This window comes from Kogia breviceps, chromosome 7, assembly GCF_026419965.1.
Source record: "Kogia breviceps isolate mKogBre1 chromosome 7, mKogBre1 haplotype 1, whole genome shotgun sequence".
NCBI lineage: Eukaryota > Metazoa > Chordata > Mammalia > Artiodactyla > Physeteridae > Kogia > Kogia breviceps.
The window spans coordinates 63,762,799-63,777,302 of record NC_081316.1 but is presented as its reverse complement, the minus strand read 5'-3'; the positions used below and the strand labels follow the sequence as shown (position 1 = coordinate 63,777,302).

General features: G+C 39.0%; 1 protein-coding gene across 4 annotated transcripts in view; it reads left to right on the top strand.

Moving 5' to 3' along the window:
- Window positions 1-14,504, top strand: part of ACER3 (alkaline ceramidase 3) — a 188,134-nt gene that overhangs the window by 105,130 nt on the left and 68,500 nt on the right. For all 4 annotated transcript variants that reach the window (XM_059067786.2, XM_067038439.1, XM_067038438.1 and 1 more), the window contains 2 exons: window positions 9,371-9,423; window positions 12,259-12,340. In XM_059067786.2, the coding sequence (XP_058923769.1) occupies window positions 9,371-9,423; window positions 12,259-12,340 (135 nt within the window). The remainder of the gene's footprint in view (window positions 1-9,370; window positions 9,424-12,258; window positions 12,341-14,504) is intronic.

The window sequence follows — 14,504 nt, the reverse complement described above, 5'->3', positions numbered from 1 at the left end:
ACATAGTATAGAAATCTCAACCTTTAATATGGGCAATATATAATTCTTTATTTCTTTTCCCATACCTGTTCCTTCCTGGTGTTGCCCTGTGATGCTATCACCCACCCATTTGCTGAAGCCAAAAACCTAGACTCATCCCTGATTTCTTTCTTTCCCTCATCCCTCACATTTAATCTGTTCTTCTGGTTTTACTTTTAAAATATACCTGGATCTGCCTACTCTCCCTGTTTTTACTACTCCTACCTTAGTGTAAGGCATCACCATCCCATTTCCTGACTACTGCAGTAATCAGCCAAGGTGATCTTTGAAATTTTAAATCAGGTCACGTCATTCTCCTACTTAAAACTCTCCAAAGGGGACTTCCCTGATGGTGCAGTGGATAAGAATCCACCTGCCAATGCAGGGGACACAGGTTTGAGCCCTCCCTGGTCCAGGAAGATCCCACATGCCGCAGAGCAACTAAGCCAGTTCGTCACAGACCCTGTGCTCTAGAGCCTGTGAGCCACAACTACTGAGCCTGCGTGCTGAAGCTACTGAAGCCCGCATGCCTACAGCCCGTGCTCTACAACAAGAGAAGCCACCGCAAGGAGAAGCCCACGCACCACTACAGAGAGTAGCCCCCACTCACCATAACTAGAAGAAAGCCCTCCTGCAGCAACGGAGACCCAATGCAGCCAAAAATAAATAAAATTTAAAAAGAAAAAAAACCACTCTCCAAGGCATCCATTTGCATTAAAGTGAAATCCAAATTCTTTACCATGGCCTACATGATCCAATCCAGCTCTAGTTCTGCAGCTTCAGTTTTTACAATTCCTTTGCATTGTTCACTACATTCTAGCCACACTGGCCTTGTTGTTCTTCAGACGAGACCTCATGGCCTTTGTAATTGCTATTTTCTCTGCCTGCAATACTTTTATCGCAAATTTTTGCATGTCTGTTCCCTTCTGACTCTTCAATACAAATGACATCTATTCAGACATGATTTCTCTTAACATTTAATGTAAAGCAATCCCTTCCGTGAATTGCTTTTACTTTATGTTTTTCATAGCACTTATTGCTATTTGAAATTATCTTATTTGCACTTTCCCCTATTAGAATGTAAACTTGAGAGCATGTATCTCACCTCTCTTAAATACTGCTCTATCTTAGCATATAAAATAGTGCTGACATATGTATGCACGATAAAAACATACATGGAAGGGAGGAAGAAAGGGAGGAAGGAAGGACATTTAATTAATCACACAAGTGAATGACTAAAGAGTTCTATTGAAATATTAAATTGTAGTTACCCCTGGTTTGTGGGGTTACAGGCAATTATATTTCTTTCTCTCTGCATTTCTATATTTAGTAAGTTTTCTACAGTAAATATGAAGTACTTTTATGATATGGAAAATACATGTTTATGTTTGTTGTAAAGAAAGGAGACTTTAAAGGACTCCAAAGTTTCTTCGGAGGAATAGTAATACTAATAAGCCAATCAGAATACCCTTCATCCTAAAGCAGACTTCCTCCTATTATTGGGGATATTTAACTCAGTTTTGAGTTTTATTTATGTGGCAAGATTATTTTATTTTCCAAATATGTTCACACCCATATATGCCATCCCACCTGCTTTTCTTACAAGGTGACACTGACTGTCCTCAAGAGGTGGAATCTCTTGTTTGTTGCCCTTGAATCTGGGCAGGATTGTGACTAGAGTAGACCTGAAGCTATATGACATCCAAGACTGAGTCATAAAAAGCAGTATAGCTTCTGCCTAGTCTTCCTGGGACATTTACCCTCAGAACCCAGCACCATATGTAAAGAAGCCACTTGGAAGAGCCATGTGTAGGTGTTCTTGCTACACCTCATTGAAATCCCCAGACTTCAGTCAGCATCAACTGCCAAAAATTTGAGTGGGTGAATCTTTAGATGATTCCAGTTCTGAGCCTTTGACCTATCCCAGCTCACAGTGAGTGAAGTAGAGATGGACCTTCCATTCCCAACCCTGCTTTAAACACACATTAATGAGTAAAGTAAATATTGCTATTTTAAGCTGCTGAGTTTTGGGGTGGTTTTTCATACAGTGACAAATATTTTAACCAGAAAAATTTACAAAGCTTCTAGTCTAATTCTGTGCATGCAGTATTCTCTAACATTCCCTTAACACATGTTTTCTAAGACTTAAATTTTTAAATCTCAAGGATCATTCTTGCTGTCCATTAGTCCTAAAATGTTTACCCTGGAAGTTAGTGTGTGTCTCTTCCATACATGAGGAAACAGCTGGATCAATGTGCTGAGACAAGCTGTCAGGCAAGACTAGGCTCTGAGTGAGGTGGGGCGGGGTCAGGGGGATAGACTCCCCTTCTGTGCACTGATCAGATCATGACAGGAATATTGCATTCAGGTCTAAGGCCTGACCTGGCTATGTATTCAAATGAGAGACCCCAGAATGGTGAAAGAATTAAAAATCTAGTCATGATACCTGACTAGGGGAAGGAACTGGGAACGTTTAGCTTGAAGAAGAGAAGACATATTCAGTTACCCCCACTCAGCTCTACATACCTGGCTTTCTCTCCATTCTAGTTTGTCCTTTAAACTCTCAGGCAGAGTGGCAGCTCTTCTAGGGGGCCTTCCATGGCTCCAGGGTGGCATATGTACCCTCATGTGTTCTTCCATATCATGCTCCATGTATCACTATTACTTGCCCTTATCAGTGTTATTTTATGTATATTTATGTGTCTGACTTCTCTATCAGAATGTGAGTTCCCAAGGAGCAGGGACTCTCTCTGCTTGACCTTGGCGTATCCTCTACTTATCCCATGGGTCTGGCATATAACACAACATAAATGTTTTACAAATCAGTATTTAAGCGTTGACACATCGAAGAGGACCAGGTTTATTCTTTGTGATCCTAGTGGGATTAAAGACTAAGAGACATCTTGCTCAACATAGGGAAAAACTTTCTGAGCCCATAGATAGTAAGGCCTGCCATAGAAGATCTGGAGTCCTCTGTCCCTGGAGGTACCCAAGCATAGGCTAGACAAACACTTTCATTAGTTCAATAAAAATTTTTTGGTATCTGGGTAACAGTTATGCATAGGTAAAGATTATATAATCCTTCTTTCAAGGAATCTATGGTCTAGGAATGAAGACAATATGCTAGTGAATAAAGTGATTGGAAAGAGAAAGTGATTATTAGGGCGGGGAGGTCAGAAAAGGGGTTTCACACAGAAGACTCAGACACATGTTTGAACTGCATTGTCAAAGATGAATAGGAATTTGCCAGGCCAACTAGAACACACAGAGTTGTGAGAGTATGTTTGGCTTCTTAGAGCCCTGCAGGTAGTACATTATGGTTGTAGCCTTGGAGTGGGAGGATGTGGTGATGATGGTGACAGTTCTACCAGTAATAATAGCTAACATTTGTTACATTATTGAGCAGGCAGGCAATGAACTAAGTGGCAGATGTGGTTTGGGGAACTAACCACAGGCGCATCAAAGCCTCATGGACTTTATCCCCTGTGAACCATTATTTTAACCTGTATGTTGAGCAGAGGTGGGACATACTTTGATTTGCATGTAAACTTAATAGTTGGCAAGATTGTCACCAAGATAACATAGCATTTGGATGGACAAGATGGCCATTGATCCTGAGATCTTTGACACTATGCTTTATCATTATTATCATACTGCTTTATCAACTTCATGGACACGTTTTACACATGCCTTATTTCGTTCCCCCTTTGGTCTACACGATGGTGGTTTTATGTGCTTGCCTAACATGGCAGAAATGACACATGACCCATTTTCCCAATGATTGAGGAAGAGGAGAGAATCATCAGTATCGAAGGATTTCTTTAAATAGCTTCTCCATTTCTTTAATCGAAACATAACATGATCATGGATATCCATTGCAGGTTCCCTGTCTTGTCTCCTTTCAGGATAAATTTGACTCAACAATGTTAGGCCATCATTTGTTATGCACAGTCATTGAAGCAAAGTAAGAAATGGCAATGTTGCCACTTAACCTGCCTCTGGTGGTCAGCGAACCATTCACCAGCCTGAACTTGGCTTGTTGTAGCCGTAGAGAAATTGGAGGCCTGTTTTTTATTCCTGCCTAAACTGAGCACAAGCAGATATTGACAGTTCTGTCTTCAGAATGATTTGGAGCTTGAATGGTATTTTCATCAGATTTATTGTTCCTAGGTGGCTGCTGCATGGGTTCCAGTTCTTATTCTATCAGTTTACTGGCTATTTGAGCATAGACATGCCACTTAATCTTGCTGAGCCTTAGTTTTCTCATCTGTCTAATGGGTCTAATATGCCTGTAGGAGTATTATGAGGATCAGCTGATTGGCGTATGTGAAAGGACATCCTTATTTAATAGGATCTATTAAATAAGTGTTTAATAATTGTTAGTTTCCTTCCTTTTTCTTCAGTCAGTCAGAATGTTTGAAACCACCATTATTGGTTCATTGTTAGTGATTCATTCCTGTAAGTAGTGTTAAATTATGTGTGCCACTGTGGAGGGTAACATTTTAAGCTATTACTAACTCCTTTCTCTTGATTAATGTGTCACATTCTTGTGGCAACCAGCCAAGAGCAATACATTTGGGAGTGAGATTGAGGACAACATTAGGGAAGGGGTAGAGATAACAGGAGTGAGCAGACAGCCTTCACGTAAGGGGTAAAAGTTACCAAAGAACAATTTAGAATCATAGAACTTTAATATTAAAAGAGATTTTTGAAATTTAGTCCAAATCTGTAAATTTTACAAATGGAAGAACAGCCCAAGAGAGGGAAAGTGATCTGGCTAGAAGTTAGGGACAAGATTAGGACCCACATTTTGTTTTGTATTCTTTTGTTGCCTTTACCTGTTTTAGGATTTTATCTTATGTTGATGGTGGTAGGAACTTTAAGTTTTTAGGAGACTTCTCCCAGATTTTCTTTTCAACTATTCATTCATTCAACTCATTCTTTTTTGCTTTCACTAACTGATACATACAGTTATTGATAATCACAGGGAGGGTAAAATTGAACGTAATTTTTTAGTTTTTTCTTTCTGTTTTTCTGCTTTTTCCATGTATTCTATACTGAGCATATAATATGTTTGATGTTAGGAAAAAATGCTAGTAAAAAATGTATTCATGTATTTCTCATAAGTAAAAATAAATATACTTATCCTAGAAAATAAAACAAAAAAACTATTTTGTTCACTTATAACTTTATTTATAATACAGAAACAAAAATAGCTTAAATGTTAGGTAATATAAGCTAAGTCAGACTTTATAATGTTAACAGCAGATGTTCTGGTTATAACTACTACCCTTCTTTCTCCTTTTGCTCCCTATCTCAGTAAATGAAACCAGCTTACACCCAAACCCCAAACCAAAAACCCATGATTCATCTCTAATTTCTCCTACTCTTTTCACCTCTACAAACCCTTGATTCAATTTCTGTAATAACTCTTGATTCAACTTCTGCAATAACTCTTAAATACGTCTACCTCTAGCTGTCTCCACTGCCACTGCCTTAATCCATCATCTCCAACCCAGATTCCTGTAACTGGTTCCTAATTGGTGTCCCTGCCTCCCCTATCCTTTTGTCACACTGGAATAGAAATACTCTTCCTGTTTTCATTCTTTTAGCAATGTTTGCTAGGCTTTGTACGAGTGTTGGGGATGAGATGCATAAATACAGTCCCCGCTCTTCAGATGGCATGTCACTTTTTAAACCTCTTTAATACTTCCCAGAGCTCAAGCACATGAATTTAAACCACAGGCTTTGTGATCTGGCCTCTGCCTACCTCTCCAGATTCATCTTCAAACACATACCTCACTCTAGAACTCTGTGTTCTTTTACCAGTCATAATTTTGCGAGTTATGGTTTTGAAATAAGACTTTTATATTTATATTAACCAAATTTTAAAATCCATGCCATTTTAACATATGCTTAATTCAATTTAGTTTCTTTAAACAAATAAATAGAAAAGCAGCCAACATCTGGAGTCCAGACCTTTCTTCTCAGCTACAGATCTGTATTTCTAGTTGTCTGATTGACATTTCCACTTGGCTGTCTCACAGGTACCTCAAACTCAACATGTTGAAAATTGTTCTTGTAATTGTCTCTGTTTTCACAATCTCAGTAAACTATGCTTACCATCAACTGAAGTGTTTAGGCAAGAAACTTGGGAGTCATCCTTGAGAGTTTGTTCTGCCTCATCTTTATGTCAAATCAATCACAAATCTCTGTTTATTTTACTTCCTAAGTATTTCTCAAGTCTGTTCACCGAGGTGTATTCCCAATTCTGTTACCTTAATCCAAGTAGCAACTTTGCTTAGTCTGACTTCTGTAACCTCCTAGCTAGTCATCCCACATCCATGTTTTTTCCCTTCAGAGCACTCTCCACACGTACCTGATCTGGCACCAAATATTTACTACTTTATTGGTCATCTCGGGCTGCCATAACAAAATACCATAGAGTAGGTGGCTTAAACAATAGACATTTATTTTTTTCATAGTTTGGTGGCTGGACGTCCGAGATCAGGGTACCAGCATGGTCAGGTCTGGTGAGAGCTCTCTTCCTGGCTTGCAGGCAGCTACCTTCTCACAAGTTCTCTGGTGTCTCTTCTTAGAAGGGCATTAATCCCATCGTGAGGGCCCTACCCTCATGACCTCATCTAACCCTAATTACCTCCCAAAGGACCCATCTACAAATACCATCAGATTTCGAGATAGACCATCAACATATGAATTTGTGTCTGACACAAGCACATTCAGTTCATAACAACTATATTATCTTCTGTATTCTTGATGTTCTAGCATCTGGGTCCTCGCTGATTAGTGAGAGACTGCCCCTCCCAGGGATAGCCAGTTCTTAGATATAGCAAACAACTCAACCTGGTCTGTGCCTTTCATATGCAAACTAACCAATCCAGAGCCCATTCTCTAAGCCACACTTTACACTCCAGGAGGCAGTATTCCTCTGCTCTAATCACCCTAGAGCCCAGTGCCAGATAACTAAAGATAGCTCCTATACCCCAGGGCCCCCTGATGTTATTCAAACTAGCCAGTTCTAAACCTGCTTACCCTCCCTTGCCTTGCCTTTCTTAAGGAAACCGCAATAAAGAGTCTTGCCCACACTTTTCCTCTTGCTCCTTCTGCCTCCTGACAGACCCTGGTGCTTTCCTATGCTGTCCTGCATGGCATGGTGTGCCCCCTCCTCTTGGGAACTGTGAATTACACACTATCTTTTTTTTTAACGGGGGAAAGTTCCCCCTTAATTTTTACCTCCTATTTTGTTTACTTCCTTGTTTGTTTTGGCCATGCCACATGGCTTACGGGATCTTAGTTCCCTGACCAGGGATCGAACCTGGGCCCCCAGCAGTGGAAGCATGGAGTCCTAACTGCCAGGGAATTCCTTTTCAGTAGCAATCATCTCCTGATCTGTTGCCGTCACCATACTTGAATAATAATAAAATTTATATTTTGAAACACACTGCCACATTTCTGTGGACTGAATTGTGTCCCCTCAAAAATCACGTTGACTGTTTGCAGATGACATGATATATTATACATAGAAAATCCTAAAGCAACATCAGAAAACTGTTAGAGCTCATCAGTGAATTTGGTAAAGTTGAAGGATACAAAATAAATATACAGAAATCTTTTGCATTTCTATACACTAACAATGAAGTATCAAAAAGAGAAATTAAGGAGACAATCCCATTTACCATCTCATCAAAAAGAATAAAATACCTAGGAATGAACCTACCTAAGGAGGCAAAAGACCTGTACTCCAAAAACTATAAGTTGCTGATGAAAGAAACTAACGATGACACAAACAGATGGAAAGATATACCATGTTCTTGGATTGGAAGAAACAATATTAGAAATGACTGTACTACCCAAGGTAATCTATAGATTCAGTGCAATTCCTATCAAATTACCAGTGGCATTTTTCACAGAACTGGAATAAAAAATTTTTAAATACATGTGGAAACACAAAAGACCCATCTAAAGGTGTTTAATGTGAAGTCAGTAGATCCTGGTTCAAAACTTTAAATAAAGGAATCTTCTGTATATCATAAAACTCGGGTAGATTTACCTGCAGTAAGTCATGATATTATACCAGTTTTTTTTGAACATTTAAAGGTGATTCAAATGAATGGTTTTGGAGGCAACATAATATAGAGGAGTCCGTTCAAAATCTGGCTCTGTTGCATATTAGCATGTGATCTTCAGAGGCTCAAGAGGGAGGGAATATGGGGATATATGTATACATATAGCTGATTCACTTTGTTGTACAGCAGAAATTAACACAACATTGTAAAGCAATTATACTCCAATAAAGATGTGGAAAAAAAATGCTACTTAAACCTTCTAAGTCTCAGTGTTCTCGGAACGTAGATAATAGTTCCTACCTTACAATTGTGAAAATTAAATGAAATAATAAATGTGAAACATTTAATCATAAGACCTTGCACAAATGCTGTCATTTTCATTATTCCAATAATTTACTAGAATATATCACTTTGCATAAATTCTCTTCCTTCTTCCTAGAGTGCCTCTCTGCCATCATTTCATTTCCTGCCACCACCTTTTCTGGCTTCTTTGTGCCCCCTTTTTTGGAATCTTTAGTGTGTATTTAATCACATGTTTTTCATTCCCTCTACCTCACTAGACTGAATTCCCCGAGGGTAGTGATTATGTGTTGTTTTTATCGTATCTTCAGCCCCTAACATGTTGCCTGGCACATAGTAGATATATTATTAAAGAATTCATCAAATGCATATCTGGTGAATAAATTCTATAGGATTGGTTTAAGTATTAGAAATACCCTATCACAACACTTAGCTGGACACTTAGTGTCCAGCTTGTAGTTTAATATGTAATAGCTATAGTTGTTATTATTGCTAATGATATTATTATTTTTCAGAGACATACTTAGATTAACTGACTTCCCCAACCATTACTATCTCTTTTTATGTATATGACTGAACATTTTATTTATCTTAGGTGCTGTAGGATGGGGGGAAAATGCAAAAGAATACTGATAGGACCTATCACCTGTAGATGGTGGACATCATTCTTTCCTGGAGGCATGTCATGGTTTATGATACTGAATGATCCAAGCTGACCAGTGAGTCAGGCATCCTACTTAGGTGTGTAGATTAGGACAGATAGGTGGGTAAGCTTCTTTATTCAAAAACAATAAACTAAATATACATACTGAGAATAAATTAGATGATGATAAATGTATGAGAATTAGTAAAAGATATCAGATAATAAGAGGTGACCATCTTAATCATTCTGGTGTTTTATTTTGGATTCACATAATAATTGCAGCTCTACAATATTCAAGTCCTGTTACCTTTGTTTCTTACAGCTATTGGATGAACTCCCAATGATTTACAGCTGTTGTATATTTGTGTACTGCATGTAAGTATTTATGTTTAAAATTCATATGCTTGATATATTTTTAAATTCATGTTTGCTTCATAGGGAATTATGTAATATAACTAATCCAGTGGCATTACTGGGAGATTGTAGCAGTGTAGAAGATGGTAACTTTTGTGATCTCAATGTAGAGTATAATTTCTGGGAAGTTATAATAATATTGTTTATGAACTTGTTTGATCTCAAAACCTTATAGCCAATTTCGATAGAATCTTACTTAAATTAATTAAGATTAACTTACTTACACAATTTACCTTTCCTTGAGTTATGAATATATAAAAATTTAGGTAAAGATTTTATATATTATGCCATAATAACATTTCTCTACTTTGTACCTGTAATTGTGCTGGGCAGCACATGAAATCATCTCTAAATTCTCACAGTTGTGCAAGATAAATAGGTATTGTCCCCATTTTATCTAAGAATATAAGCAGAGCTTATGCTTAGGTGACTTGCTTAAGGTCATGCAGTTAGTAAGTGTCACAGTTGGAAATTGAACTGCAAGTTTAATAAACTTAACTTTTAAAATATACCTTCTGGGCTTCCCTGGTGGTACAGTGGTTGAGAGTCCACCTGCTGATACAGGGGACATGGGTTCGTGCCCCGGTCCGGGAAGATCCCACATGCCGCGGAGCGGCCAGGCCCGTGAGCCTGCGCGTCTGGAGCCTGTGCTCCGCAACGGGAGAGGCCACGACAGTGAGAGGCCTGCGTACCGCAATAAAAAAAAAAAAAAAAAATGTGGTTTTCTAGTGTTAATTCTTGAGACTTCTCTGAACCTCTTATGTGATGGTTACCTGATTCTTTTCAACAGGATCATCATTGCTAGCTCAAGAATATCTTCTAAAGATATGTAAAAATAAAAATAGTTTGAGGGCTTCCCTGGTGGCGCAGTGGCTGAGAGTTCGCCTGCTGATGCAGGGGACACAGGTTCGTGCCCCGGTCCGGGAAGATCCCACGTGCTGCGGGGCAGCTGGGCCCGTGAGCCATGGCCGCTGAGGCTGCGCGTCCGGAGCCTGTGCTCCGCCATGGGAGAGGCCACAGCAGTGAGAGGCCCGCGTACCGCAAAAAAACAAATAGTTTGAAAAAATATATTATTTAAAAGAGCTCATCAGAAACTTCTTCTGTAAAGGGCCAGACAGTAATTATTTTAGGCTCTCTGGGCCTGTGGTCTCTGTTGCAAGTCTTCAACTTTGCTGTTGTAGTGTGAAAGCAGCCATAGATAATATGTAAACCAATGGGTATGACTGTCTTCCAGTAAATTTTATTTACAAAAACAGACTTAGGTTGAGAAATTGGTTCTTGCGCTGTAGTTTGCTACCCCTGATCTAGAAAAATATTTTCAGGTGACTCTTCTTAATAAGTCATCAGCCCATCACAGTCTGCATCTGTGGCAAGCAGATTTGGGCAGTTAGAAAACAAGATCAAAAACAAGGAAATCCCATGCACCATTTTCTGAAAGCTGTCCTCAAGACTGAGACTAAGGTCTTGGCTCTCCTTGACATTGTTTACTGATCTATCTTTTCTGTCAAAACTATATTTATTAAAAGAAAAATAAAGTAACAGCGAGCATTGATATGCTAATGTCCGGATGTACCTGTACCTGCATGGGACAAAGCTGAGAGCAGATACTTAAAAAGTACCCAGACAAGTACGACAAGAAAGGGAGAGCAGAAAGCAGAAGATGACTGCTTTCTTACCTGAGTTTATGTTTTGTTCCAAAAATATCCCTCTCAAATAGTCTGGTTATGTATCTCATTAAATGAAGCAATATGGTAAAACCATCAAGCACAGCATGCACACACACAAAAAGTCATCAAGTCACAGAATTTAAAGGTAAAAGAGGTCTTAGTGCTAGTAAGACTTCTCTGAATCCTTTATGTGATGGTTATCTGATTCTTTTCAATATATGATCGCCATTACTTTCCAGCCACCTTTCTTTACAGATAGGGAAATAGGAGTTGGGTCCAATTCCTATTAATTAGTAAACTGAGAGAACTCTCCTGCTGCTTATACAAAACATAGGTTCAAAGTTTGGATACTTAGCTGATAGCCAAATATATGTTCATATTTATGTATTCACTGAATGTTTCCTGTGTCAGACTTTCCTAGTGACTAGGTATATGAAAAAAAGATTTTATCCCTGCACACAAAAAATTCACACTCTGGTTGGGGAGACAGATATCAAAGAGACAATTGTAATAGAGTGATATTTTCTATGACAGTGTGCATTAGTCAGGGATCATTAGTTCCAAGATGTGGAAACCTACTCAAGACAGTTGATTTAGGAGATATTTATTTACTGTAAGGACACGAGAGAATATGGCACCCAGTAGCAGGAAGCCCAGCTCACCAGAAATGGAAGGGCAACTTCTCTCTCCCTCCCTCTTTTCTCTATTCCTTCCTCTCCACATGGCTTCAAGTCTTTGTATCTGCTTTCTTTTTCTCTCCCTGCAGATCACTTCTCTGCTCACTCATCTATTTCAAGTTAGTTGCCAAATATAAGCATCAGACCTTGAGTCCACACGGCTTTATACTTTGATTCTCTACACTTGATTCAGTCTCTGGCTCCCAAGCTCCAAAATTTTCAGAAGAGAGCCTCTCGCTGGCCTAGTTTAAGTCAGGCATCTACTCCTGGTCCCCATGGCCTCTTGGAGGCTGTAGGCAGTGTGGGTTCTCTATGATGAGTGTGTGGTTGAGAGGAAATGATGGGCATCACTAGACCCAGGGGCAAGTATACAAGTGGTAAAAGAGTTCTATTTGTTTTCCTAGTTATATATTCTAAAACAAGTTTCTTTCTCTCTCTTTTTTCTTTTTAAGGTTTGAATGTTTCAAGACAAAGAACTCTGTAAACTACCATCTACTTTTTACTTTAATTCTGTTCAGTTTAATAGTAACCACAGTAAGTCATATTTTATTTCTAACAGATTAAGCAAGTAAACTAGCCATTTATGGAGTTTGGTACATTTTGCTTCTAGTATTTGCTTCATGCTGTTCAAACGGAAATATTTCTACACAAAACTTACTTATAGATATTGCCCCTTTGTTTCCTGTTTAGGTGTTATTTCTCAACAAAAAGATGAAACAACTTTTTAAAAAATCTTTTTTTGTTTTTTTGTTTTACAGAAGAGGAAAAAGTCAGAAGGCAAATATTTAGTAGCAATGGAAAACAATTAACTTTTCCTCATGGATTCACATATTACCTCCTATTTGTTAAAAAATGAAATTGGCTCTGCTCTGTAGGGCCTAGTGTAACTCTTTTAATGGTTAACCTTTTCCAAATAGGTTGAGATAGCCAATCATTTCTGATCCTACCCTAGCACTTTTTTCCTCAAGTGAATTACATTTTGTATTAAGAGATATTAATTTCAACAAGCTTTTATCACAAATCTACCATGTCAGGCAGTAGAAGATACAACGATGACTAAGAAGCAGTCACTATGCTTGAGGACCGCATTCTAGTGGGGAACTTAAACATGTAAACAAAGAATTGGATCAAAAGATGATAATTGCAGTCATACAGGTAAAAACCAGTTATATGACGATGAGATAAATGAGGATTAATGAATTGCTTGAGTGGGTCAAAGAAAGCTGCAGAGAGGTGTACCTGAGCTGGGTTTTAATTGATTAGTTCACCAGGCCCCTGGGTAAGAATGTTATGAAGCACTTCTAAGTAGACCATTATGAAAAATAAATAAATAAATAAATAAATGTGAATCGGGGCTTCCCTGGTGACGCAGTGGTTGAGAGTCCGCCTGCCGATGCAGGGGATGCGGGTTCGTGCCCCGGTCCGCACACGCCGCGGAGCGCCTGGGCCCGTGAGCCACGGCCGCTGAGCCTGCGCGTCCAGAGCCTGTGCTCCGCAACGGCAGAGGCCACAACAGTGAGAGGCCTGCGAACCGCAAAAATAAATAAATAAATAAATAAATAGACCATTATGTTGTCCACAGGCCTAGAATCTTGGAACACATAGTGAACTATTGTTTTTAAGTGCTTAGTATGTGCCAGATACTCTACTGAGTACTTTACATTTATTTTCTCATTAAATCATCACTGCCAGTGGAATTAGGAGAGATTTAATATGACTGGATCAAAGTTAAGTGGGGAGGAGTGAACAAGTGTAGTGAATCAGACAAATGTCAGATTATGAAGACTCTTATATACCATGTTTAAATTTGGATTTTTATCCTCAAGGTAACATGGAGCCATTAATTGGTTTAAAGTAGAGGAAATACATCAATAGATACATGTTTTAGAAAGACTTGATTATGGGTGATGGATTAGAGGAATATGAACCTAGACCTAGGGATTTTTGCATTTGCTTAGGCAAGATATGAGACTCAGACTGAAGTAAAATAACTGTCATAAATAATCCATGGTACTTGTGACCCACTAAGTAGAAAGGGGTAGAAATGTAGTAAAAAGAAGGAATTGTCTACAGTGATTCCTCAGTTTATGGCCTGGTCCTCAGAGTACATAGTAAGTTCTTAACCAAGACAGGCAACTTGGAACATGAGCAGGTTTTGCAGGAAAGATAATGAGTAGGTTTGTGTCACGGGGTAGGGGTAGATAAGTTCACTTTGAAATGTGCTGAGATTGAGGTGCCTGACATTAATGATATCTGAGGCTTAACAAGTAGGTTGGGCTAAAGATGTGGATTTGGTAATTGTCAGGTTATAGGTAGTACTAGAAATGTGGGAACAGATGAACTGGCACAGCGATAGCATAGACCGTTATGATGACCAAAGATACAACCCTTGAGGGGGACCTTCAAGATGGAGGAGGAGTAAGATGTGGAGATCACATTCCTCCCCACAAATACATCAAAAATACATCAACATGTGGAACAACTCCTACAGAACACCTACTGAATGCTGGCAGAAGACCTCAGACTTCCCAAAAGCCAAGAAAATTCCCACGTACATGGGTAGGGCAAAAGAAAAAACAGAGACAAAAGAATAGGAATGGGACCTGCACCTCTGGGAGGAAGCTGTGAAGGAGGAAGAGTTTCCACTCACTAGGAAGCCCCTTCACTGGCAGAGACGGGGGGTGGGCGGGGGGAAGCT